At 53.3% G+C, this 27,707-nt stretch overlaps 2 protein-coding genes across 7 annotated transcripts in view; one reads left to right on the plus strand and one right to left on the minus strand.

The window, feature by feature from the left end:
• Atxn2 (ataxin 2) overlaps window positions 1-27,479 on the plus strand; it is a 131,495-nt gene extending 104,016 nt beyond the window's left edge. The window contains exons 26-27 of one of the 5 annotated variants that reach the window (XR_013434812.1): window positions 508-576; window positions 26,447-27,479. The gene's annotated coding sequence lies outside the window, so the exon portion shown is untranslated. Of the gene's footprint in view, window positions 1-507; window positions 4,843-20,861; window positions 24,927-26,446 lie in introns of those variants that run through there. The other 4 variants (XR_013434809.1, XR_013434810.1, XR_013434811.1 and 1 more) reach the window with 4 other exon arrangements.
• Window positions 76-22,382, minus strand: Sh2b3 (SH2B adaptor protein 3). Of its 2 annotated transcripts, XM_078039165.1 has the most exons (7): window positions 21,633-22,382; window positions 4,426-4,527; window positions 4,254-4,345; window positions 4,083-4,177; window positions 3,786-4,000; window positions 3,530-3,701; window positions 76-3,390 (listed from the first exon to the last, which is right to left on the minus strand). In XM_078039165.1, exons 1-7 carry the CDS (start codon window positions 22,380-22,382, stop codon window positions 3,095-3,097), a joined length of 1,722 nt encoding a protein of 573 aa, XP_077895291.1. In that variant the 3' UTR covers window positions 76-3,094. The 2 variants fall into 2 exon arrangements, with proteins under 2 accessions (XP_077895291.1, XP_077895290.1); XM_078039164.1 differs by having other exon boundaries at window positions 3,530-4,000.
• Window positions 27,480-27,707: the final 228 nt, after the last annotated feature.

The following is a 27,707-nucleotide window of genomic DNA, read 5'->3' on the forward strand; positions in this document are numbered from 1 at the left end:
GTGGGAGGAAAAGGGGAAAAGCAAGTATTAATAGAGAATATAGTCTTAATAGCATTCAGACATTGTGGCAACAAATGAAGATTCTGAAAAATTTTTAATTCACATATAGCAACTTGTACATTATAGCAAAATTTGCATTATTCAAGAATAAGTTACTTGTACAGTACATAAACAATACATAAAGATTTTCCAAATTCCTTCTGCTTATAACGATACAAGATGAATCCACTCTGTGTTTTCACTATGTGCTGCTTATTCCAACCAAACTCTGGATGTCTGATGTGTGTTCTTGTTAAAAGGCAGTGGATAATATACTTTGAAGATGTTAGTGCTAATATGACATTTGCAATAGACTTAGCCCTGAATAAAAAGCATGAAGGAATCTCAGGCAACTCTCAGGGAAGAAAGTTCAAGGCCTTGATTTAAGTTAAGAAACTGTTATGTAAAAATAGTGTTCTCTGGCCCAAGATTTTAATGATTGCTATTCCTTTTTCCTACACGGTCCAGAAATGATCAAAGGCAGAAGATTTATACCAGATAAAGCCATATGGATTGCTGGTCTAAAATTCAAGGCAGGTTAGTTGACTTAATTCTTTGGTGCTGGTGACTGTTAGTTTGTAAAAATTCAGTAGTCAGAAGGAAGTGGTGGTGTTGGGAGCTGTTGAGTGATACTTATGGTCCATACGTAGGGCTAACTGGACAAATCCTGCCACTTAGTGTCCAGTTTGGTGCTCAGAGCCTTGCTCTTAGTTGCTGGCACGGCCTCACCTTGCCAGTGAGGATTGGCAGAAGGGAAATGTGGACTGTGGTAGACTAGCTGCAGCCAGCAGGGTGCCTGCCCCTCACTGGTGAGAGTATCTACCCTGGGGACAAACTGTTCCTCTGCTTTAGCAGAAAGGTATCAACTTAGTGTCACTTTTTCCAGGGCCATGAAGGGACTTTTTGTCAGAATGTATGTGAGCAATCCTGGTAACCTTGACACAGGTAGTATTCTGGGGACTTCTAATAGTCTATCACAAAATTTTGGCAACCTGTAGTTTAGACCTGTTAAGTTTGCAGTACCTGGTGTGCCTTGTGGCACTACTTGAGATGTGTATATTGAGCAACTGCTGAAAAGTGAATGCCTCTAGTTGGAAGATGTTTGAATTTATGCCTGGAAGGAGGGCATTCACTTGGTTCACTATCCACCTGTTCCCTTTCCTATGCACATAGGAGAAAATCTGGATCAGTGACCAATCAGAATTGCCTTTCTGTTAGAAAAGAAATTCCAGAATGTTGCTTACTTCTTCAGTGCGTACTTAGCTTTTTTTCTTCAAGATAAGCCTGCTTATAGAAAATAAAGACCAACATCCTTAAAAATGGACCATGGGCTGTGTGTGGTGGTGCTTAGCCTGTGATCCCAGTAACTTGGAAGGCTAAGGCAGGAGGATTGCAAATCCAAGACCAGCCTCAGCAACTTAGTGGGGCCCTTTCTCTAAATAAAAATTGACAAGGGCCAGGAATGTAGCTCCATGATAAAGAGCCCCTGGGTTCAATCCCAAATATTTATAAACAAGAAAAATGGACCACAGCTCTACTGTATGATCCATGAACACACCAGGAGAGTTTTCAGAGTGGTACAGAGGTGGCTGCTTCTCCAGCCCCCTAAGAATCCCCAGAAGTGAAAGTTTCATCTCTTGGAGTAACTAGCAGGAACAGACCAATCCTTTCCACCAGATAAGGAAGGCAGTACTGTTTGTTTGGGGCCGAGGTTTCATGTCACTTCTGAAGCTGGGAATGTTAAGCTGTGCTAAACTCCTCTGTTTCCTGGAAGCCTCTGTGGTAAGCCTAGTGGCTGTACTGAATGGTCTGCTAGCATGCAGGAGCAGCTGACAGCACTGTCACTGCCCCCTCTGTTTATGAGCCTACATGTGGAAGGTTCTGGACAGAGCCCCTCCCATATGAATTGTTTCACTTGTGAAGGGCAAGTACAGATGGAGGTCTGACCTCCCTGACAGACTGTGCCCAAGTGTGCTGGGACAGAATGCTGGCTATGAGCTATGGCACCAGATTCCTAGCTTCCATTTTTGGCTCAAAAAGGAGCCTAAAGCCTATTTAGGGGATAATTTAGTAAGTCACTGGGGGCCTCTGAGCTAGCCTTTTGGTTGAAGATTCACTACAAAGGGTCCAGGAGCCCTTCTTGCCTGTCCCTCCCCCAAACACCCTACCCCCCGTTAACTGAAGTCTCTGTGAAGCTGCTGTAAACCGGAATCCAGTTTATTTATAAGGCACCAGGGTAGAATTTCCTGCCACCCTACTTCAGGAATGGCCTGAACTTCCCTGAAAGGGTGACACACTGCCCTCTGTACATTTAGGAAGGACAGTAGCTACTCAGCAGCTGTCCTGAGGACACCAGGCTGGCTCCAAACACGAGCACGTCAAGCAGGGCTTGCATAGCTGTCCCTGACTGCAGAAACAGCCTGGGTGCTAGTTGAAACAGTGCAATGAAGTAAGCAATGGTTTAGTTTTGAAACCTGAATCCTTTAACAAAATCTGAGGTAAAATGTTTAAAATCGTTTTTGACTTTTAGCTTGTCTCTCTGACAGAGCTTTTGTCCTAAAGCTGAGAGTAGAAGCAGGAGTAGGAGTGGTCACCTGTGGCGTGGACCTGCCACGGGACTGCTTTTACAATGTGAAAATCCAGGGCTTGTTAGTGTTTTGGGCTTCCTGGTGACAACCCCCCCCCCCCCCCCAGTAGAAAGTCTGTCAGCTCTGACAGTGTCAGTGAAAAGGAACAAGGTTCCACTGCCAGCTCCAGCCCTTACCCCAGCTCCTCTGAGTGACGGGCCTGGTCTCAGGGACCCAGGGCAAGAGCTAGCAGCATCTGTGGACAAGAACTACACCTGTAAACAATAAGTAAGCCAGGTGATGGACGGAACTCACATGGAGGCCCTTTAACAGGCCTAATAGAAGGGTCACGTCCAAACTGGAAAGAGCAGTTGACAGTGTCCCTTAAATCTCTCTCTGGAAGGAAGGAAAGATCATTACATTCACAAGGCCACATTTCTGCTTGTGCTCCTGGGGCAGCTGCGGAGGCCTGGATCCCTTGCTGTCCATCAGAGAAGTGTGTACTGGTTGTCTATGGCCCGCAGGTGGCTCCGCGAGGATGAGTCCATCTCGTAATCTGAGTCCCGAGCTCGACTCACAGGCTCCTGCTCCAGGTGTCGCAGGCTGTTGGCCAGTTCCTCGGGTGAAGGCACCAGGTGGAAGATCTGTTCTGGGGGTGACGATCGGCCTGGGAGACTCTCTGGGCCAGACCCCCTGGGACAACCAGAAGAGCTGAGGTGGGGAAGGCCCAGCTCTGAGTCCCAGCAAGGGAGGGAGAAAGGGAAGAGGACAATGTTGCTGGAACCTAGGGTAAGGACCGAGAGACCATGCTGTCAGAACACAGAACCACCTCTCTGCACTGCACGGTGTGCAGCCAGCTTTCACCCCCTCTGTAACTCCCCACGCCAGCCACCCGCTTCAGTGAGGGTCCTTAGTTGTCACACCTGGTGGCTGGGAGACGACTACCACGTAGCTGGACAGCCGGACGTCGCAGGCAGCACCACATTCCAGTGGGATAGGTGAGCGCTGGAAATGATGCAGCATGTCCACCACTGAGGGAAAGTGCAGGTGCTGCACTCGGCACTGGCCTCGCTCCGTGAGGGACAGGCGCAGGTGCTGCAGGACAGGGAAGGCAGGCTCACACCGTCCCTGGGCTCCAGGGACAGCGTTGGCACAGTCCCCACCTGCCCTGTTCCATACCTTGGCTCTGCCCTGGAAGTTGAATGTGAGCACATACTCCCCACGCCGCGACTCGCTCTGCCGCACCAGGAACACGCCGTGGGCATCAGGACCCTGCCGCTGCACCAGCTGGGCCGCCTGCACTCTGGAGATGGGGCCATGGAACCAGGGGTAGCAGGACAGGAAGTGATCTGTTTTCTGGCAGACTGGGTCCAGCAGTCCCCCGGGAGAAGCACCTGACGTAGAAGATGGTTTACTGGTGACTGGGTGCCACACATTCAGCGTACCAAGAGGAGGGAAGCACCTGACCCTACTTACCTTGGCTTAAGGAATCTCTGCTTCCCCTCCGGGAGCTGGACGCGCTGCGCTCTGGGACAGTGGGAATGTGCAATTCTGCATCTGTGCTCTCCAGCCTGCCAGAGAAGAGGCCATGCTTAAGGACCCGGTGGGTCTGGGTGGGCAGGTGGGCTGTGCAGGGGCGGGCCTCACCCTCGGCCTGCGCTCTCCCAGAGCTCAGCCATCCACGAGTTCAGCTGTTGCTCGTCTCCCACCTCAAAGATGATGTCTGTCCGGTCCTTCACCTGGCAGAGCAGAAAGGGACAGCTATGTAGGTCTGAGAAGTATCTTATCACCCCCTTGGTGTGGAAGCCCCGTCACTCACCCGCAGCACAAAGGTGTAGAGGTTGTCTGGCATCTCAAGGCGTGTGCATCGCCGGACCTCCTGGATGCTGGAGCAGGCTGTTTGGAGCTTGGGCTTTGAACTCTAGGACAGCAAGAGGGGGCGATCAAGCCTTCTCCCTGAGGTCCCCACTCCCCTACATCTGTCTGCTGCTCCCTGTCTGCTGCTCCCTGGAGGGTTTGTGGAGTGCTTACTGCTAGCACCACCTTCCACTGAGATGCTAAGAATGCTGAGGCCTCCTTGCCTGGACCTATGGACACCACAGCTCAGACACTTGACTGAACTGACACCCTTGTCCTGGTGGTACACAGACCTCTGCCCACCATCCTCATCACACGACACCTCAGTGGGAGGAACTTAGCATGACCACCCCAAATTAAAATCAGCTGTGGAGCCACACTCTCTCCCAGGACTGTCAGGTGGCCTCTTACATTCAGCGTGGTGGCTCTAGCCAGCCACTTTGGGGGTTTTCTCAGAAGGGAGATCCCCTCCCCACCTCTTGTGATAAGGCTGACCCTGAGGAAGGTCAAAGGTTAGGAGGAGCCAGAGATGAGGTGGGTAATGGACAAGGCAGCTGACTGGGTTTCCCTCCCTCCATCAGTGGCTTATTCCCTAGGGACCAAGAGACAACCAGGTGCTCCTGGAAAAGACCACAGCCCCTGCCAAGCAGCAGAGGAGGGTAGGAGTGGCAAGGAGGCAGGCTCAAAAACAAACTTCCTGGTGCCAGGGGAGCCACCTCCACCCAAAAGGTGCTGGAAGAATCCACCCAAGTGGGCTGGCCACCTGCCCGCCGCTTTAGGGGGTGCTGATAGAAAGTGGGGGGCAGGGCCACCCAGGTTTAGATATCGGGGGAGGAAGAGTGGCTAGCAGCCACACAATTAGCAATCCCAGGCCCACAGGACCAGCATCATGGGCTTCTTCACCCCATTCCCACAGCAGGCCACCCTCACACTCCCCTTTTCCTTCCGGCCCCAGCTGTAAGGCATTGATGCACACTTCCGAATTGGCACTGTCTGCACACATCCCTCCTTTCTGGCTCCCCCCACCTTCAGGGTCGCTGGAGGAAGTAGGCCAGGCCCAGAGGGGAACAGCCCTGGTCTTCCTTTCAGTTCCTCAATCTCCTGTAAGCACTGAGACTAAACAGCAGAGCTGCTGGTTTCATTCTGATGGGGCCTCCCTTCCAGCTCCGCCCCAGGGGCTGAGGGACTGCGGGACTGCTGAGCAGGCAAGCCAGGGGAAAGAGTTCCCCCTCCTTGCCTACGGTGGCCCTGCCCGCTGGCTGGTTCTCCCCGAGCTCCCACACAGCTGTGTGTGTGTGTCCGTCTCTCGTACGTGTGCATGCACACCACAATGAGAACTCTCAGGCCAGTGTGCCAGGACCAAGCTGCCTGTTCTATATAGTATGTGACACCAGGGGCTGGACCCAGGGCACTGGCCCCTGTGTGTGGACTGGCAGCAGCCCATCTACGCTACAGAAGTAATGGGCAAGCCCAGGCTCCCTATGTTCCATCTGCAGGCAGTACCATTTCAGGCATTTGCGGGGTGAGCAGCAGAGTGGCACCCACCACACCTTGCCTTCTGGGGAGCACTTTTGCTCAGACCCACATCCAGAAAGCTGATCTCTGTGGCCAATCCAGTGGGAATGACCCATTTCTTTGCTGGTAAAGCTCAAAGTGAAAGACAGACCAGCTCTGGCACTGATCCAACAGTGGAGCTTGCATTTTTGCAGCTACTTTTCTCCTGGACTTCATAGTTATCTTGCCCTCTAGTTTTTAGAGTCCAGCCCTGACCCTGCCACTTCCTGTATAAGGGCAAGAGACTCAGCCTCCTCCAGGCTGTGATTGTGTTAGCTGTGCAGCCAGCCATCTTTGGAGCTAGGATTGCAGCTCCATGAACACTTTGCAAAGCCCTGGGTTCCATCCCCACCACCACATGCAAAAAGAAAAAGAAAATGGGGATGGGAGCTGACTCCTCCTGAGCATTGTCAGATTTCCAGGCTGGAGGGTTGAGCCCATGTATAACTAGTGTACAGATAGAGAATGGATTTTGCTTCTAGAGCCAGCCAAGCCCTGGATTTGTCCCAGAGGGATAGCAGAAAGAAAGGCAGGTCCCTCTTCCTCCCACGGTGGCTCTGGGGCCGCCAGCCTGCCTCAGGAAACACACTGACACTGGAGGCAGACCCTTCATCATCTGCTAGGCCTCGAAGCTATCTTGAGAAATGATTCCTGTGCATCGAGGAACAGGGCCGGCACAGAGCTGCCTTGGCCCCTCCAGAAGCTTCTACGACACTAGCTGCATTCTATTCTTCCATGTTCCCATAGCCACCACAACTGGGGTCTGTCAAGCACTTGGCAGGCAGCAGGACCTGCTGCCCACATAAGACATGAGGGGGCTGGCGCAGCAAGGTTAGAAGGCTACACAAGGCTACATACAGGTGGCTGAATGTACACAGATGTGGACCTTTTGGAGAAGCAGGCCTGCTAGTCCCCCCTCTACAGGAAGCTAGGAAGAAAGGAATGGGGGGGGGGGGAACAGCACCTATCCATGCCCAAGTGGCCCATACAACCCTGTGCTGAGCAAGGGCAGGCAGGGCCCTCACGATATTTCACCAGCCTCCGAAGGCCAGGCCCTATATATAGCATGTGACATCCAAACTGGCCCACTGGGGTCCCCAGGCCACACCAGTCTCATTTCCACTAGGGCTGCTGATCTTCCTTTGGGACATGAAGCAGAACAGCCCCAGAATCACTCCACCATCCTTGCTCTCCCACTCACCACCTCTGAGACCCTGGGCATGGAGCCAATCGATGCCTCAACTTCCTTTAGTAACAGGGACAGCAAGCAGGTCCTACTGACCCAGGACTAGAGGCAGGCTCAGTAGTCTTGGATTAAGCCTGAAAAGGTTCAAAGATCCAGTGTCATGGATGGCTGATAAATGAATGAGCACTGCCATGTGAAGTCCTTAATCCAGTCTTACCGATTGGAATAAAAAAGCAATCTATTTTGTATTGCAGTTTTTCTTCCGAGCTTCCTAGCAGCTAAGACAACTCCAAGAGTTGGTGGTTAAAGACTGAGAAGTCTTACAGCAGAACTCATGCATTCCCAGGACTTTGTCCTCTTTTTTGTAGACTTTATTGTCACCCATACCAAGATATCAGGGGTCAAGGTGAAGAAACTTCCTAAACAAGGTTCCTTAGGCTCAATTGCCATGTTATTCACCAGAGACTGCTCAGAAACCCCTGGATCTGCACACCACACAGCATACTCCTTGCCTCAAGGTCTGAGTCAGCCAGTCCTGGGCTTGAGTCCCTGATCTGCCTTCTGGAGGGGACAGACACCCCTCCTTGCCTTGTCCCCAGTTCAGCAATAGGGTAACAATGCCTCTGCCCTCCCATGAGAATCTGGCCATACTGTGTGTGCACAAGAGCCCTCAGGGGACTGGCATTGGCCAAGAGACACACTGGGCTGCAAGAACGATGCAGAGAGGCTCCGCACAGGAGCAGCTGCATCAGCGCACCTCTGCCCGGCACGCCCAGGTTCAGGAGGCCTCCCTCCACCTTCCACCATTGGGTCAGGCAAAGTAAGTGGCTATGTTTGCTGAATTTCTACCAAGTGGACAAAGTGGAGGAAAAGCAAGGCCCAGAGGCTGGCAAGCAAAGGCCATGGGAGGACGGAGCCATTATGGGACTGCGCGCCAGTGACTTCCAGAACATTTCGAGTCACAGGCCACCAACATGTTTAAAATTTTCTAAGAGGAGGTTAACAGGACTAAGGAGCAGGCATGTCCCAGAGGAAAGGAATCCTTGATATCAATTAGCCAGATTCATGAGGGAGAAAACTCTCTCCCTGTCCTGGGCCATCTTGTGTCTGGAGATATGTGTGGGAGCTCATGTGATCCTCATTGAGCCCACATCACAAATGAGACAGAGGCTCAGAGAGGGTGCTGTGACCTGGTCACCTCTGGAAGTGAGAGGAGGCACAGCAGGGAAGCTGGACATGTCCTCCCCAAGCACCAGGGAGCCCCAGGAGACTTGGAGGAGGGGAAGGTCTGGCAGGCTAATCCCTTGACACAGAATGGTGGGTGTGGACCAGAGACCAAGCAAGGGGGAGGGAGAGTCGGGTAACATCCTGCACCCCAAAAGTATGACAGGTGGCGCTGTCCTGACTCGCACTCGCGGAGACATCCAGGGTTTGCTACCTCCCACCCCGTCTCCTACTCAAAACTTGCCCACAGCCCACTCACCTTGACCCTTGTCAGTTCTTTGAGCTCACCTAGTCTCTCCAACCCCAGCCACACCACCCTGCTGCTCCTAAAACAGACCAAGACACTCAGGCTGTCACTTCTGCTGTCCCCTACCTGCATCTTCACAACCTAGGCCACTTCTCACCTGACCAGGTGTGATGGCAGTCACCACCATGCACTGTGTGCTGCCTTGCCCTAGCTGGCCGTCCATGCCAGCACTCATTCCTCTTCTGAGCTCTGCGGGGACTTGGTGTTTGCCCTCCCGGCATCCTCAGCACGGAGCCCAAAGCCTGGTAGGTTGGTAGTGCTCACTTTCTACAACAAGGATTCATCCTTGGAATGCCAAAGCATCTTGGGTGCTAGGGATCAGTGGGGCCAGCTCGCCCAGGTGAGGACTACAGCGGAGTGATGGGGACAACTTCCAGCCACTATGGGCAGGCTGAGGAGAGGGGCAGGATGGGACTTCCTGCACTTCCCCCTAAGGCCAAGGCAGAGGCACTGAGAGGAAAGGCTTAGGTACCGCTGTTGCCCTGTAGCAGTGGACAGCAGGCGGAGACAGGGAGGAGCCAGGACTCTGGCCTCAGGTGCCCAGCCCCACAGGACATTACCTGGCCACCTGGTGGTAGAGACTGCTTGTGTGAGGCTCATCTCAGCAGAGAAAACCTCCATCCCACAGGGAGCCCCCCCAACACCCAGGCATGGCAGTGCCCTGCTATCAGGCAGGCCAGTTTCCTGATGACACAGCTGCCTTCTGCTGACTGGGAGTCCCTCTAGGTGGGGAGGCCATGTTCCCAGCCAGGCCCCAGGGAGGTGCAGGAAGCTTGCCCGTGCATGTGGGCAGCAGGGGTGAGGTGGGGTTGTGGGGGTAGCTCACCTCTCCTGTTCCCTGCTCCTTTTGGGATGAGCTGAAGACTGTGAGCCATTCCGGAAGCTGACACAGTGTTGGCCAAGGGCCACGGGCTGCTTTGCCTTGTCCCCAGCCAGGACCCCAAGCCCGGTCCCAGCCTCACAGGCTCTTCAGGTGCCTGCTGCAGCCATGTTTTGCTCTAGTGACCCGAGCAAGTCCTCGCTCCTTTCTTTTTTTTTGCAGTACTGGGGATTGGACCCAGGGCCTTACATGCGAGGCGAGCACTCTGCCAACTGAGCTATACAACTTTTCTTGCTCCTTTCTGGATGGCAGCACACCCTCCTGGGCGCCTATTGTGAGTCAGCTGCTCCCTCAGTACAGGCTGCATCCATAGGAGTCCCCAAGGCTACATCTCCAGCCTCCCCTCCCATGTACGAGCAGGGAACAGCGTCTCCTTTCCTAGAAAGGCCCAGTGCCAGACGAGAGGCCTATGCAGCCAGAAAGGGCAGAGCCAGATGCCGCAAGATGCTCCTAAATCCCCCTGCTTGTGGGATTCTCCCCTCTCCCTGCAGGTGGCACCCATCTCACACTAAATGACCAAGTAAAGGGATGGTGCCAGGACACACATCCCTCCCCCTCCCCAGTGAGACCTGTGTGGAGTAATTATTAGCTCAAGACACTTGGATCAGGGCACATGGGGGGTGACCCAGATGGGAGCTGCAGGTGTGTCTAAAGCCCCACCCCCTGAGTAAACTCCCCTCAGTCCCATGAGGATCCCTCCATAACAAAAAGAAAGAATCTACACAGTACAGGAACATAAAGCCCCGTCAGGCAAATCACCCCACACAGTAACATGGACAGGGACACAAAGCCCCTCTCAATAGCTGGAGCAGATTCCTGAGAAAGCCCCCAGACACAGAGCCAGTCTGCGTCTCTCCTAGATGGGGTGTCCTGGCCAATTCCCATGCCACCTGTAGGAAGGGGCACAGCTCCTGTCTCAGGTCAACATAGTGGGACCACTCCTGGAAACCCCATGCTTTCCCTCCCTGGGCAGAAGGAACAGGGGAGCCTGGTGCCTTGGCCTGCTCGTTGTCACTCAGGGAGAAGTGGAGGGTGCTCCTCAGGCTAGGCCAAGGACATAGGGCCCCTGGAACATGCAAAGAGCCGGCTGTGAGCCTTCTTACTATGCCTCAGTCAGTCCCCCACCAGTGTCCCCAGAACGCCAGGACAGTCCTAAGTACAGCCAGTGAAACCCCCGCTGGCCAGCGTTGCCAACCACAAACCATCTGCCAAGGGCCCCACCTTGGATGACCACATCCTGTACCCGCTATGGCCAGGCCAAGTAACTGGGCTGCACCTTCACTCATGAGCAGCTGTAGGCCTCTCCAGGTCCAGGCATTCCGGGCTACCAGCTGCCAAGCAGGGCTTGGTCCCACAGCCATATCATGTTTAGGCCTCAGGTGGGTATCAGGGCCCAAGGGAGCCATACTGTCCAACCAGATACAGCATGACCAGCTGAGGGAAAGCCCTGCCCCAGGACGCACCTCCACATCTGCTCAGTACCAGCAAGGGTGGAAAAGCTGTGGTTAAGCAACAACAGACGACCCATCACCAGCCTAAGAGGGGAGAGTACCAAGAGGAGGGGACTGTCACCACCAGTATGCCCAGAAGCCCACGGCCCATGGTGGCTGCCTTCGAAGAATGATGATTCAGAAAGAGAGGTGAAAGCAAGAGCCCCTGGAGCCAGCGTAGGGGGAAGTGGGGGGAAGCTCCACTGTGCGACTCCCCCAAGCCCTGCAGAGTGGCAGGAAAGCCCACATTCTCTCCCCGCCCCTCCAGCTCCAGTTTACTAAGCACTTACTACGGTGTGCAGGCCTTGACACAGCATTCCTGACACCACAAAACTGTGGGAATCACACCAGCCACTATGAATGAAGACCAGTTGGATTAAGAAAGGAAAAAGGAGCTCTGGGTATGGTGGCACATGCCTGTGATCTCAGTGGCTCGGGAGGCTGAGGCAATAGGATCACAAGTTCAAAGCCAGCCTCAGCAACTTAGCAAGGCCCAAACGAGACCCCATCTCAAAATAAAAAATGGGCTGGGAATGTGTCTCAGTGGCTAGGTACCCCCTGGGTTCGATTCCTGGTAGCAAAAAAGGAAAAAGACTGGAATAAAACTTAAAAGAATTACTCATCTGATCCCTTGGTAGGGAGGGCATTTCCAAGCAGAAAAAGCAGAGAATGAAACCATAAAGATCAATGTCTGCATTTTCACTACCTTAACAAACCTCAATAGGCCAAGGAACTCGGGGACAAAATTGAAAAGTGAAATGAGAAATTAGGAAATGTTTGTAACCATGACAGAACTAGCTAATAATACCCATGACATGTGAAAGAGTACTTGCAAACCAGCAAGAAAAGGGCAGGCAGTGCAGAAGAGCAAGCAAAAGCAAATGACCTGGTAAGGTGTGAAAAGTGCATGTGACCAAGAAGCCCAAGAGAAGCGTCCAAAGTCCACGGGGACAGAAAGTAGATCAGAGGCTACCAGAGACTGTGGGAGAGGGGATTGTTGAACTGACTACTGGCAGGCAAGGGAATTCTTTCTAGGGTCGGGGAAGTGCTCTAGAGGATTAGTGGTGGTGGTTGTATAATTCTATAAATACATAAAAAGTAAAAAAATAAAATTATACACTTGAAGCAAATACAGTTTATGATATGGGAATTAGAGCTCAATTTTTTTTTAAAAGGGGAGGGATGGTCAGTCACTTATAATCCGAACAAGGTAAGTACTTTTCACTGAGAAGTTGGTCAAGTTATTAAAAATAAAACCCAGTGGCCAGGCACAGTGGCACATGCCTGTAATCCCAGCAGCCCAGGAGGCGGAGGCAGGAGGATCATGAGTTCAAAGCCAGCCTCAACAATCTAGTGAGGCGCTTAAGCTAACTCAGTGAGACCTTGTCTCTAAGAAAATACAAAATAGGGATGGGGAATGTGGCTCAGTGGTCGAGTGTCCCTGAATTCATCCCTGGTACCCAAAAATAAATATATAAATAAAACGCAGTGCTGCACGGATGGTGATTAGGTGGGTATGACCTTTCTGGAAACAACTTGAAAAAGACTCATCAGAAGCATTAGAAATGGCTAATGACAGGCTAGGGTGCAGCCTGTACCCACAGGACCCTGGGTTTGATGCTGGCACTACACACCGCACACAGAGCCTTCCTAAGCACATGAGGAGGTGCTCAACTTCATCAGCCCGGGGATGCACGTCACACCACAAGGAAACCTGCACTGCTCTCGCCCATGACCCCTCCGTACAGGCTGAGGCAGGAGGGTCACTGGTTCCAAGCCAGCTGAAAAAGAATTTTTTTTGTCCAAAAAGAAAATACTGATACAACCCCCCCCCCTCTCTCTCACACACACACACACACACACACACAAATCTTGGAAAACACAGTACTTAGTAAACTAGGCCAGATGCAGAAGACCACATATATTGCAATTCCATTTACACGGGACACCTAAAGTAGACAAATCTACAGAGGAAAAGCAGGCAGTGGTTCCAGGGCCTGGGAGAGGGAGGATTGGGGCTGGGGTAAAAGGTTTCTTTCTGAAATGATGAAAATGTTCTAAAATTAGAATACGATGGGGGTTGAACCCCTCTAAATGAGAGATCTTGTGGTGTGTGAATGCTCATAAAGCTGTGACTGGAGAGCATCACATTTGTCCAGGGCCTCCCCTGCCAGGAATGTCACCTCAGAGAACAATCAGAGAAGGGATCCAAGATTCCTGTGCAGAATGTTCAGGGCGTCTGCATCCAGCAGAAATGTCTGAAATGGGTCCTGACAACAAGGGAAGGGAGAAACCCCTCCTGGCCCTTCTCTGCCAGCTATCACTGGGACAGCCAATGTTTTAAAAAGACCTGGGAATGCAAAAGAGGTTCCTGTGGGGGGGAGAGGGGAGCACCAGGTGATGGCAGCAGGAGGGGGCAGGGCCAGGCCTGGGCTCCACTGGCACCAAGGCAGTGCAGCCAGGGGGAGAGTGAGGCCTAAGGAATCACCACTGGGGCAGAGGTGACAATAACAGAGTACAGGGACATCTGCCTAAATGGCAGTGCCAGGTCTCTTGGGCAGTGGGATGGCAGGGTACTTTTACAATTTCATCTGAGTTTTATTAACTGAAAAACCAGACAGACGTGGAGGCCCAGGTAGGTCAGTTTCCTAAATGACACACAGCTTCTGGAGGGGACAACACAGGCCCCGGTTCTAAAGGGTTCCCTAGAAAAACATCTCTTCTGCCCAGTCCCCACGTGGACTTCAAACACCATCAGGCCTAGCTGGGACACCTGGGCAAGGGCCATGTACACTGTAAAAGGGTCCAGGCAGCAGCCCTGTAGGTGAGTCCCCAGGCCAAGTGGCCCCCATCTACGGGTCCCAGGGGCAGACCCAGTGCTCAGCAGCTCCTGTGGCCTCCTTCCCAGCTTGGAGAGGAGGTCAGAAAGAGGGTGCAGGGGCCCCAGAAAGGAAGCTGAGACGGCCCCTCCTGCTTTGGGGGAGGAAGCCCTGCTCCTCGCCCGCAAGGGCCTCAGCGCGGAGACCTTCTCGTGCCTTTGGTTTCCTTTTCCATTCACAGGGTGGGCGGGGGATTTCCACAGCGCCTGCCGGGGCTGCCAGCGGTGCCTGGAGGGGAGGACGCCCAGGCCTTCAATGCAGTGAGCCCCTTCCCTTCTTCCACCCCTCAGGTGGGAGCACATCATGCCACGCCATCCCATAGTCACTCAGCAAGGAAAGCACTGACATCCCATTTTTTCATAATGAGAAACTGAGGTTCAGAGAAGCCAAATTCTCAACCTAGTGCCACACAGCAAGGGCACAAGAGCCAAGATCTGAACTCAGCAATGTCTATCGTCCTCTGCAGCTATCCCACCACCCAGCCCACAGCCTCACCTCCCCAAATATACAGATACAAAACCAACTTCCAGGAAACTGGCAACAGCAAAGCCCATGGAGCTGGGTGGGAGCGGGAACTGGCCAAGGAGGCAAGATGGTGATGATAGTCCCCCTGGCTAACACCCTCCCTGTGGACTTGGGCACCTTCTAGTCTGCAGATTCATAGAATTTAAGCTGAAAGGAAGCGCCTCGATACCATCTGCCCGCGGTTTCAGTGCGGCTGGGGTTTCTTCTAAACGGCAAAGCACTCTTCCAAAAACGATTTTGCACAGAACCCCAATGGGGACAGCTGGGCTGCTGTGCGCATCTTGCGCCATGGGAGCCCTGCCCACCTCCTCCCTCCCTCCCTCCCACCAGTCCTGGAAAGCCTGGATCAAGCCCCTGGTCAACCACTTCAGAGTTCTGAGAGGGGCAGGCACCTGCTTGGGTCACACAGCAGCCCAAGGCAAGGAGAGGGCAGGATCCCTTCTTTCCCCTGGGGACCTTCTGCCTCTGGCCTACTCCAGGGAGGTGGGACTGGGGAGCACTGGCCTCTTAAGCCCCCGTCTGTCCAGTGGTGTATGTGGGTGCTAAACTGGGGGGGGGAGAGGGGCACTTTCTCCACCTATATTGGGGGCCTTAACACAAACCCAGCCCTTGGTGCCTTGGTGAGCCCATGTGGAACCCCTTTTCTGGCTCCTGTGTGGTCTTAAACAAGTCTCCACCTCTCTGGGCGTCAAGTTTCCTGTCTGTGAGATGGTGGGTGGGTCCCTGCTCCCAAGGTCTGTGGTGAGGATTCCGTGGATGTGTCAAATATAGTGTCTGTAACATGGAAAACAAAGAGCTGCTGTGGTCATTGTCACCAAGCCCCGAGGGTGTTGGCGCTCCAGGCCCCCGCAGGGCAGCAGCTTGGCTAATTCTGCAGTGGGGCCTTTCTTCTGATTTTGCTTGGGGACCCAAGTAGAGAGGGCACCGTGTTGTCTTTCCCAAGGGCCGCAGCGTGGACGGGGCAGAAACAGGACTGGAACCCAGGCCTGAGCACCACAGGCAGCCCTTGCCCACAGCTTCCTGCAGCCTGGCCTCCTCGGCCCCCTGTGCTCCCGCCTTGGAGAGGAAACGGCCAGGCCCCTGCGGTGGACCGCCCTTCCTTCTGCTTCCTCTCTCCCACAGGCGAGGCAGGGTGGCAGAGGCACCTCCCTGGCTCCACCCAGGCCCTGGCCTGTCTGCTCCTCTGGCCTTGGAGCCTTAGTTTCCTCGTCCCTGGGGCAGGTGCACCAGGAGCTGGAGCAGGGGCAAACTGTCTGGAGGCCGACGCTGGCCCTCTAGTGCGTTTTGCTGGCTTTGCTGCACAGGCTTCAGGGCATGAGGGCCATCCCACCTGGCTCTGCCCCTTCTGGCCCAACAGGCCACCAAAGAGCCCAGGATCAGAGAGGCCGAGCCCTGGCCCCAAGATGGCAGGCCCAAGCTGCTCAACGCCACCAGGCAGGGCTTTCTCCCCCAGGACAACAAGCCGGCAGGCAGGAACCATGACGGCTCCTTGCTGCAGCCCAGTGAGGCCCCATGTCCTGCCCAAGGAAGCTGGCACACAAGGAGCAGCGGAGGAAGGCTCTGAGCCACACTGGCCCCAAGGCTGCCTCCTCTTAGGAGTTCCCCAGGCCCACTGTGCAGGTGAAGGTCTAGGAGCCGCCACCTCCTTCCAGGAGGGACACTGAGAGACACGTAGAGTGTGCTGGGCCCACCAGGTCCTGGGCATTTCTGATGAGGGCCCCTCTTCCCATTTGTCAACTGGTGGCCGAGGACATGGCCACAGGAGTTTTTCCTGCTCTGAGAGCCCAAAACAGGGAACCTGGCCAGGAAGAGCCCTTGTGAGGGCCCTCAGCTGCCCAGGTTCCAGCCTCCCTCGGCCACTCACAAGCTGCAGGCCCTCGAGCAGACCTTGCTCAGCCAGAGGGTCCCCATCTGTGAATGGGTGCCACAGGGCTGCCAAAAAGACTACCTGAAGCAGGTGAGCAAGGGCCTGGTGGATAAGGCGCCCGCTAACACTGGCTGAGCAGGCATTCCTAAGAGGAGCTGGGCTCTGTCACTGTCCTCCTAGACACATAAGGAAGACTGAGACTCGGCCTCCAGGGCCATCCCGCCTGGCAGGCTCCGAGACCACCATGGCCAACCCAGGCCTGAGCATATGAGGGGACTGAGGCCCAAACACCATTCTGCTCCATCTGAAATGGGCCTCTGGCTCCCAGGGAGGATATGCACCAAGGCCAGCACCCCAGCCCAGTGGCCTGATCCAGCCCCTACCCTGCAGTGGCTCAGGCCAGGCCAACAGGGACCCTCCCACAGATGCCAGGTCCACTGTGTATATAAGAGGAGCCAGACACCTGGATTCCTTTTTTTTTTTTTTTTTTAATTTTTAACATTTATTTATTAGTCTTCGGTGGTCACAACATCTTTGTTTGTATGTGGTGCTGAGGATCTAACCCGGGCCACATGCATGCCAGGCAAGCGCGCTACCGCTTGAGCCACATCCCCAGCCCCGGGACACCTGGATTCTTGTGTGGAATCTCTGCGTTTCATCTTCTTAAATATTGGCGCATATATACACCTTAAATATAAGGTGTCCCCCAAAGCTCCTATCAATGCAGGGATATTCTGGGTGGTAACTGTAGGCAAGTGGGGCGTGGCTGGAGGAGGCGGGTCTCTGGATTGTGCCCTGGAAGGATCCATCTTCCCTGCAGAACCCTCCCCTCCCTGCTTCCTGGCTGCCATGAGCCGAGCAGCTTCCCCATGCTGGGCCCTCCGCCATGAAGTGCTGCCTCACCATGGGCCCACAGCAATGGAGTCGGCCGTCTATGGACAGAGACCTCTGAAATAACTTGTGCCAAATAACTTGTCATATACTTTGGTCATGGTGAAACCAAGCTGACTAAAACAGTAACTGACCCAATTCCCTATTTTCCTTTTAATACTAAGTGAGGTGGCACCTTTAGCTGCCCTGGCAGGAGCTGTCCTGCCTCTCTGTCGGTCAGAGCTGGTTCAACAGGGAGCTGGGGATAAGGGTGCCTCAGGGTGCAGATCTCCTTAGCTGCAAGACCTAGAGCTCGCTTCTCTTTGTGCCTCTCAGCCTCAGTTTCCTCATCTGTTTGATGGGTCAGTGAGCTCTGCCTCATGGGAGGGTCCTGGTGTCTGGGGCAGTGCTGATGCACACGGGGCACAGTCAAGGTCACAAGCACACACTGCCTGTCCTGGTCCATCCCAGGCCCAGACCTGCCAGAGAAGGAGGGACTGCAGGATCAGGGGGCATGGAAACTCGAGGGTCTTCCAGGAGAAGAATCAGGCCACACTTTCTCTGGCCAGCCTGGTGCCAAGAGGCCACAGGTTACTCTGGAGAGTCCCTCTGGGCCACTGCCACCACTAAGTAGCCCTGGAAAGTGTCTTAGCCCTGGTTGTACCCACACCCTTAGCATAAAATCTAGAATCCTCATCATGACCAAGAAGGCCTACCCTTCTCCAGTGTCATCCTTTCTTGCTCCATATACTCCAACCCCTGGGTGCCCGATTATTCCTGAACTTACTGAGCTCGTGTCCACCCCAGGACCTTTGCATTTGCCATTTCCCCGCCTAGGACTTTATCTACATCTCTCAGAGAAGGCTTTGCCGACCAACCCTCAGCAGAAGCCACCCTCTGCCCAGAACCTGAACTCAACAGGAGAAACTGCCCAGCTTTTGCCCACCTACAGGGACACACTGAAACCAGAGGAAGTCTGAGACTTCTCTGCCTGTTTTCTGACTTTGGGAAATAGCCACAACTCTCCTCCAAGCCCCTGAGCAGGGCTGTAGCCCTCCGATGCATGTACCCACTAAAATGGAGCTCGCTTCCATCACACCCCTCACAGTGACCCTGAGGGGCTGTTGTTGCCACCTCTACTTCAGACTGAGACTCCGAGTGGAGTCAGGGTCAGCTAGCCAGAGGCAGAGCTGGGACCCTCTGGGGGAGGCTTCCCCAGGAGCCTCTGCCAGGTGAACTCCGAGACACAGGTGGGCAGCACCCTCTCACAGTCCTGGTGCTCCAGGCCCTTCCTGCTCCGAGCAGCAGGGGCCTCCACCAGGGTGGCATCTGTTCCCTCCCCCACAGGACACCGTGTAAATGAGTTCAGGTGCAAATACAAAGTTAAGCACTCAGCCCCCCGCCCACCAGCTGGATGCCAACCCCCACCTCCTACATAGTGCTGCTTCCATGGCCAACACTACGGTCAGAGGTCAAGGCTGACCAACTGGCAGGCGCAGGCAAGGCTTGTGGACTTGGCATCCTTGGCCCAGAGACCAAAGCTCTGAATCCCTGGGGAACACTCAGGAATGTCCGACTGCTCCATACACAGCCGGAAGCTGTGGGAAGCTGCTAACTGGGCAGCTGTGCTAGAGAAGAGCCAGGGAGGCCTCGCCAGGGCTTCTCGCCTCACAGGTGACACCCACCAACCTATCTGGGACAGAGGCCCAGGTGGCTTGGGCAAGACGACAACGACCAGTCGACCTCCCATGCCCTGGCTGCTCTAGTGAGGCAGAACCCTGGGGAATGTGACAAGGCCCACTTTCAGCTACTTTGATGGCCCAAAGTAGCTCTGGAAATGAAGCGGTGCTCTCAGCCCCAGGTCATCACTACAACAAACCACAGCACAACATACAGGACATAGCCCTGAGCACCGCCCAGTCCAGGGGCTCAGGCTCACTCCCAGCCCTGTGTGGGGACCAGCCTGAGGCCCGGGGCTGGGGAGGAAGTGGATTCATGCAGGCCTGTCCCTCCAACTCAGGCAGCTGGCGTCCAGATGGCTTATGTTAAACCGAAGCTGCTTTCTAGAGGGAAGTGGATGGGAAACGGGACCCCACCACAGACAGACAGGTACAACCAGGTCTGGGGCCCAGTCCTTGCCTTCTGTGGCCTCAAGCTTCATTATGAACAAGAAAACAGTTTTTACCTGCCCTGCCTTTTCCTGAAGCTTCCAGTGGTGTCTGGAAGACAATTTTCCACCCACAGAGCTGCCCTGCTCCCCTCTACCACACTGGCTCTTTCCTTGTTCTTCTTTCCAAACACACTCAACACTTTCCTGCCCCAGGGACTTTGCCCAGGTTTTTACTTCTGCCTGGATCTGAGCTCAGTCTACAGTCACATCTCAAGACACCAAACAAGTAGAGCACAAAGGCACATGCCTGTGATCTCAGCGACTCAGGAGGCTGAAGCAGGAGGATCACAAGTCCAAGGCCAGCCTCAGCAAGTTAGTGAGATCCTCTTAAAAAAAAAAAAAGACTCTTGATAAAACTTTGGCAATTAAGACAATGTGGTGTTGGCATAGGACAGACACATAAGCAATGGGACAAAATACAGCCTGGAAGCATATCTCCAGAGATGGACACTGCATTAGGACAGGGGGCACTGCAGTCCAACAGGAGAGGAAACCACAGGAGCACATTTTGCGGGAAGGAGCAGCCAGGTTTTCATAGGTGAGAGAGGACAAGGGTGGCCCCACCACACACAAAACCCAGTCCAGACAGCTCCCAGTCCAATAAGGGAGGCCCAAAAACAAGGTCTCCAGAAGAAAAGGCAAGAAAATGTCTTCAGGACCCCAGAGGGCAAAGATTTCTTAAGCAGGACACAAAAAGCACTAACCATAAAGGAAACAGTTGATAAACCAGAGTTCACTAAAATTAAGAACTTCCGCTGGTGAAATGGCAGCCTGCGATGCTTAGGATGCAATTTCCAGCACACACACAATATAGAAATAAAAATGCGAAACCCTTACAAATCAGTAAGTAAAGGAAAGACAGACAATGAAAACTAGAGTCCCTTCATAAAAGACTAAATTCAATGGCCCACAAACATGGATGGTCTTCAGGGAATGCAAATTAAATCCACGTTAAGACTTGGTTCCCCTGGAGAATGGCAACTGAGGGCTCCAACTCAAGTGCTGACCAGGCCCACAATCAGGGATACTCCTCTAAGACTGCCAGAACGCTGCATCGCAGCTGTGACAAGAAACTGCCAGACTTTTCCCCAAAGTTAAGCAAGCATTGAGTACACGGACTCCCAGGAGAAATCACAGCAGACGTCCCTCCAAGGAACTGCAGGCAGTGCTCAGCTCCCTGCAGTGGCACTGCGGCTGTGGGGTGCAAGTGCTAGTATGGAGAAGGCACAGGGGGCCTGTGCTAGGCTCCTTGGGTTGCACACTCAGACACACTCAGGGAGCCTCAGCACAAGTGGGCTACACCACAATTATTTAAACAGGTCACCGCACATGTGAGGGCCCTCCAAACTGGGCCCCTCTGTACCCCACCCCCCCAGCAGAAACTTCACTGCTTTTCCTTTAGAACACAATTTACTGTTTGTAATTCTGGGCTTTTTCTTCCTATAGCTTCCCCTAGCACCCAGCACCACTTGTTCCCAAGATTCACAATGCATCTGGCAAAGAACGGCTGTCAGTCCACCAGTCAACCCAGGCCCTCAGGACTGCACTCACCCTACACGTGGGAGTTCAGTTGGGTCCAAGGAAAAGGACAAGTTTTTAATACTGGGAAGAAAAATAAGACATGGACAAGCACAGGGGGTGCTAAGGAATCAGCGCTGAAACCTCTTGAAATAATACACCTATTTGTCACTATCAGCTCAGAATTTTCAAGGATTTTGGGCCGAATTGCCACCACCCCACACGTGAACCACGAACCCTCACACCCAACGGAATCCTCGACCTGAACACCAAAAATGTCAAACGGCCAGGCAGCGCCTAAGGAGGGACAATAGCTAAACCTCATGTGGCATCTGGCACCATCCTGCACAAAGAGGCAAATGCCGCCAGGGCTGGCCCCTGACTTAGGATAAACATATATGTCAACACAGGTGCCAGCATGGCACTTCCCCTGCGTCCTTCCCGCTAACCCAAAACGACAGAAGCCTGAAATGCCAGCCCATCAGGGGCAGGAGAACCGCAAGTTCCAGGCCAGCTCGCGCAATCTAGCGAGATCCCGACTCAAAATTAAACGGGCTGGGGATGCAGTGGGAGACAGAGCACTTGCGAATCAAAGGAGATGACAGGCTCCTAGTTATACCTTCCTCTGGGCTCTCAGCCACCTGCAGGGGGCTCACACCCTCCCCTGTCACCAGCGGGGGCAGGCTGGCTGGGACTTACCTTGGGCGGGTCGAAGAGCTCCAGCACGCGGTCGGGGCCGCCGTTGGGGCCCTCGGCGCGGCGCAGCGCCAGCCTCCCGCGCTGCCAACGTGCGCCACTGTCCATGGACGCCTCGTCCGCCAGGCTGTAGCGCAGCGCCGCCTCCTTGAGGGCCTCAGGCGGCGGCTCCCGGGCCAAGCTCCAGGGCAGCAGCTTCCTGGCAAGGCCGGGCCTGGCGGGGGCCTCGGCCAGCTCCCCGGCCAGCTCCCCGGCCGCGGCGGCAGGCAGCTCCCCGGCCGACCGGCGGCGGAAGATGAGGCGCAGGCTACGGCGCAGGTGCTGGAGGGAGCAGGAGCCGGGCGGCCGCGGCGGAGCCAGCTCCTCCGAGCTGCGGGCCTTGGGCAGCGCGGGGACGGCCGGGCCGGGGCCCGGCTCGGCCGCGGGCGCCTCGGCCTTGGTGGGGGACCCGCGGCCCGTCTCGCGGTAGTCGCGCCCGGGCGCCCGGGCCTCGCGCACCTCGCGGCAGAAGTATCGCTGGAAGAGGTCGGTGAACTGCAGCGACACGAGCTCGGCGCGCAGCGGCGCCTGGTGTGGGTGCTCGCGGGCGAAGAGCCAGTACTGGCGGGCCAGTTCGCGGGCGGCGGCCACCGCGTGCAGCTCGCAGAACTCGCTCCAGCCCCGGGGGGACGGGGTCGCCGCTGCAGGCAGGGAGGCGGAGGAGGCCAAGGGCGTGGAGGAGGTCGAGGAAGGCTGCAGAGTGGGCCCGTTCATGGTGGAGACCGAGGTGGGGCAGCCAGGCTGAAAGACACGGAGGTGGGCAATGAGAAGTGGGCCTGCAGGTGAGTCACAGATGCAGGGCTCCCGCTGTGTTCCCAGGGTACAGTACAAGACCTCCAGTGTATTCCTGAACCTGGGGACACTAACTCGACCCTGTAACGGCTCTGGTTGGTGAGTGACAGGAGTGCAGCATATATGCCATGGACACAACAAACAAATGACTAATGTCCAGACTAGACAGTTAGTTCCACATCCTAGGAGATTTCCTCACACAGACGTGTGCACATATAAAATTTATGAATTATTTATTTATTTCTGGCATTTTCCATTTAATATTTTTGTATTCTGGTTGACCACAAGTAACTAAGACCACACACACACACACACACACACACATGAAACCTTGGATAAGCAGGACTGCTATATTTCAAACCACCAACAGGAGACAAATTATTCACCCCACACAACATCAAAAATTAGCACACTTATAATTCCTGCCACTCAGGGGATGCTGAAACAAGAAGACTGCAAGTTTGAGTCCAGTCTCCTCAATTTACCAAGATTCTGTCTTGAAATTTAAAAAAGGGCTGGGTATGTAGCTCAATGGTAGATGTCCCATTGGTTTAATCCCCAGAGCAGAAAAGAAACAAACAAAAAATTAAGCAGAAGCCAGGTGGGGTGATGCACACCTGTAATTCCAGCTACTTAAGAGGCTGAGGCAGGAGGATCACAAGTTAGAGGCCAGCCTGGGAAACTTAGTGAGACCCTGTGTCTAAAATAAAATTAGATTAAAATTTTAAATTACCAATAATACCCAGCGTTGCAACAGGCACTTTCCTACAATGTTCCATCAGGTGATCTGACTTTTTTTTTCTTCATACCTTTATTTTGCTTATTTTTATGTGTATTTTTATGTGGTACTGAAGATCAAACCCAGTGCCTCACACATTGCTAGGCGAGCGCTCTGCCAGCCCAGGTGGGTTACAAGACAATCTGCCAAGAGCAACGTCAGACCCATCATTCCACTTTCACTTAAGAGACATACACAGAGAGGCATTGCGTACAGGACAATTCCCTGTGAGGCATCTCCTGCCACCGTGTTTTTAATGGTGAAAAAAATAGACAGAACCAAATGCCCACCAGCCAGAAACTAGTGAGATAAACTGTGGTACAACTGCAGGCTGGAATATTCCACAGCAGCTTGAAAGGATGAGGAAGATCTATTCTACCACCTCCCAGAGAGCTGTAAGGCACACCATTAAGCAAAAAAGGCAAACCAGGTGGCGCACGCCTGCAATCCCAGTGGCTTGGAAGGCTGAGGCAGGAGGATCATAAGTTCAAAGCCAGCCTCTGCAACTTAGTGAGGCCCTAAGCAACTCAGCAAGACATTCTTTCTAAATAAAATATCAAAAAAGGCCTGGATTGGGGGCTGGGGCTGTAGCTCAGTGGCAAAAACACTTGCTTAGCATGTATGAGGCACTGGGTTCGATCTTTAGTACCACATAAAAATAAATAAATAAAAGCATTCTGTCCATCTACAACTACAAAAAAAAATTTCTTAAGTCCTGGGGATATATCTCAGTGGTTAAGCATCCCTAAGTTCAATCCCCAGTACCAAAAAAAGGCCAACCACAGAACACAAACTGTACATTCTATTTCTATAAACAGTTCCATAAAATCAAACTACATATGTACATAAACATATTTAAATGGTAAGCCAGGCCCAGCATGGTGGTGTGTGCCTATAATCCCAGCTACTTGGGAAGCTGAAGCAAGAAGATCATGTTTGAGGTCAGCCTCAGCAAAATAAAAAAAGAACTGGGGTGGGGGCTGGGGCTATAGCTCTGGGGCAGAGTGCTTGCCTAGCATGTGTGAGGCACTGGGTTCGATTCTTAGTACCACATAAAAATAATTAAATAAAAGCATTCTGTCCATCTACAACTACAAAAGAAAAAATTTTTAATGTAGCTCAGTGATAAAGAACCCCTGGGTTCAATCCCCAGTATGGGGAGTGGGGGTGGGTAGGTGAGCAAGAAGGGCATGGCAGAAGCAAACCCATCCTGAAATGGTATCCTCTGGGAAAGAGCCCAATTTGGGGTGCCGGGGTGATAACCAAGGAAAAGTTATTGCCTCTCTAGAATATGGTCAAGAAGATGAATTCTGGAGCCTGGGTTCAAATCCCAATGCTGCCACTTACTGGTTAGATAACCCTGATTACCTTATGAGTGTAATAAAGACTGAATCAATAAATATAAAGATCTTAGAACCTAGGAAGAGCTTAGTAAGAACTGGCTGCTGTTATCCTATTTAAATGTTATAATAATAGCACACTGATGTCTACACAAATAAATATAAAGCAACAAATAAAAAGGAATACATTCACAAGACTCACAGGGTGCAAAGGCCTCTCTTGCTCTGCCAGGCCCTCTCAGGACAGGCAGACCTGTGCCTGCTCCCCAGTGGAGGCTTCAACTCTCATGGTCAAGGGCCCCCCCTTAAGTACAAGATAATAAAAATGGCATTATGTCTCCCGCTGTCCTCGGTGCTGAACAATTCATGCTTTAGCAGTTACCTATCAGGGTCTCCTTTCTCCCTCCCAAGCCTGGCTAGGCCTGGGCCTTACCCCTGCTGGGGACCATACATCTATGCTTGTTCTTCAGGATGGAGAATAAGAAATGCCTTCTCTGCTCTGGCACAAAGTCAGGCACAGAATCCCTGATAAGCAGGAATAGTGGATGGTGCCATCCTATACCACTCCCCGACAGGGCAGGGGCGGCAGTCAGGAAGGAGAACAGGTGGGAGAGCTCTGAGGACAAATGGGGCCTCTGTCCACTTCCTCATTCACTCCCCCAATATTACTGAAGCCTGCTGTGTGCCAGGCAGTGCGCTGGGCCCTGGGGACATATGGAGAACAAGAAAAAAACCCTGCCCACCTGAGGCTCACGTGACAAAGGGAGCCAGTGTTGGTGGTGTGGCCTGTGATACCTGACTGGACCTCTCCAAACCTTGGTTTCCTCATCTGCCAAGCAGGTCACACAAACATCCACCTTAAGTGACATTTGTTAGGAATTGTTGAGAGGGTCTCAAGTTGGAGGTCAGAACTCAGAATGGAGTTCTTCTGGCCATATTCTGCTTCATGTGCACCTTCTCCCTGTGTTGCCCCATCACACTGGGCACACCTACAGGGTAGCAGTAATGATAGGGCCACCCCCACCATCTCCGAGTCTCCCTGATGACATTGTAGTTGGTGGCAGGATACCCCAGTTGGCACAGTGAACTGCACTTGCTGGGAGGGTGCTCTGTACACAGCAGATACTCTGCACAGTGAGCAGTCAGGAAAGGCAGGCAGGCAGGTTGTGCATGGTGATGACTGCCTATAGCCCCCCGTGACTCGGGAGGCTGAAGCAAGAGGATCACAAGTTTGAGTCCAGTCTGTACAACTTAGCAAGATCCTGTCTCAAAGACAGAAGGGGTTGGTGTGTAGCTCAGAGGTAGAGCACCCTGGGTTCAGTCCTCAGCACCACCAAAAAAAGGTAAAAGAGTTGGCAGGCAGAAAGGAAGTGGGCCACATCTGCCCTGGGCCACCTCCTTCTGCCTTTTGCTGAAGGGCATCTGTCCCTGGGCAGCCCTACAGTTCCACACACTCAGGCTGTGACACAGGTAAGGCAGGCGCTGCTCTCTTGACTCTCAGGAGCAGAGAGCTCTGATTCCAGCCCCACCCAGCCCAAGTGGCCTGCCAGCCACACTGGCCACCTCTGAGCAGTGGTGCTAGTTGTTCCCTGTCCTGTCCACTCTCTGTCTGCTTCCAGTGGAACACAAAGAAGCCTGCCAGATGTGTCAAGACCTAGACTTGTCCTCTAACACACGGGTCACATGCTATCCCACAGAAGCCAAGGCAACTTCATCAGTGATGATCCCTGTCAGCATGTGGGCTCCTTGAGGCTACACTACCTGCTTGAGAGCCAGCTCCTAGCATACAGCAGAAGCTCAATGAATGTTTATGGCATGAACAAACAAAAGAAATGGTTGGACTTGGAACCTCTCTGGCTCTTTTACAGACGTATGCAGCCAGCATCAACTAATGGCCACCTCCCCTGGGCCTCTGTACATACCTGCTCCTTTGTCTGGAATACCTGTCCCTGTCCACTGCCATACTTCAGAATCTTGAAGCCCAGCTGCAGGAGTCTCCCACGCCCTGTCACTATCCAGGCCAGGGTGGGGAACGCTTCTTACACCTGTTCCCAAGTCTTCCTGTGAAGGACATCTACTGTATTCTTGCCATACTCTGGGGTTTGTGTTTTTTGTTTGTTTTTAAAAAACATTCTACCCAGCATGGTGGCACATGCCGGTAATCCCAGCGGCTCAGGAAGCTGAGGCAGGATGATCGCAAATTCAAAGCTAGGCTCAGCAAAGGTGAGGCACTAAGCAACTTAGTGAGACCCTGTCTCTAAATAAAATACAAAATTTGTGGTAGAGACTGGGGATGTGGCTCAGTGGGCAAATGTCCCCGAGTTCAATCCCCGGTACCCTCCCCCTATAAAAACAAAGAGCATTCAACCTCTACATCTGAGCTACATCCCCGGCACTTTTTATTTTGAGACAGGGTCTTGCTACTTTGCCCAGGCTGGCCTGAAACTTGCCCTCCTCCTGCCTCAGGCTCAAGAGTCATCCAAGCACTTGGCCACCAGTAGGCGTTGTTCTAATCCTTATGTGAAGCATCAGCTCTCACAAGCTCAGGACAGCGCAAGGAGGTAGGTCCAATTATGGCTCCCATTTTACAGACAGAGAAAGTGAAGCACAGAGGAGTCCCCCTGGGGCTGCTGATTGATGGAAAATGCCCACCAAAGGCACCCCCAAAGCCCCTGACTGACGCCCAAATGCACATCAAGAAGCTTCTCTTCCCAGAGAATATTTACTGAATGAATGAGCGAGCCCCAGAGGAGGGGACACAAAGGTCTCATTCAGCTCTACTGAAATCAGGGCTCATCAGCAACTCTGCCCAGGTCCCAAAGCCACCAAATGGTTCTGGAAAGAGTCACAGGGCAAAAACAAGAAAACAAAAATGACCACAATAAATGACACTAAGCCAGACTGTATGTGTTCTGCTCTGTGTGGGACACTCTGCACATATCTGCTCCTTAATTCCCACTGGAAGGGGCAGGGCCAGCACTGCGCCCACTTTATAGCTGGGAATGTTGAGGTGTGGGGACAGCAGTTTGCCCAGTCACAGGGCCAGCAGGTAAGTGCAGGACCGGGCATAGGTCACTGCTCACTCGCCAGCAAGCACCATGCTTACTGTCAACCCCCACCATGGACGTG

This window comes from Ictidomys tridecemlineatus, chromosome 2, assembly GCF_052094955.1.
Source record: "Ictidomys tridecemlineatus isolate mIctTri1 chromosome 2, mIctTri1.hap1, whole genome shotgun sequence".
Lineage (NCBI taxonomy): Eukaryota > Metazoa > Chordata > Mammalia > Rodentia > Sciuridae > Ictidomys > Ictidomys tridecemlineatus.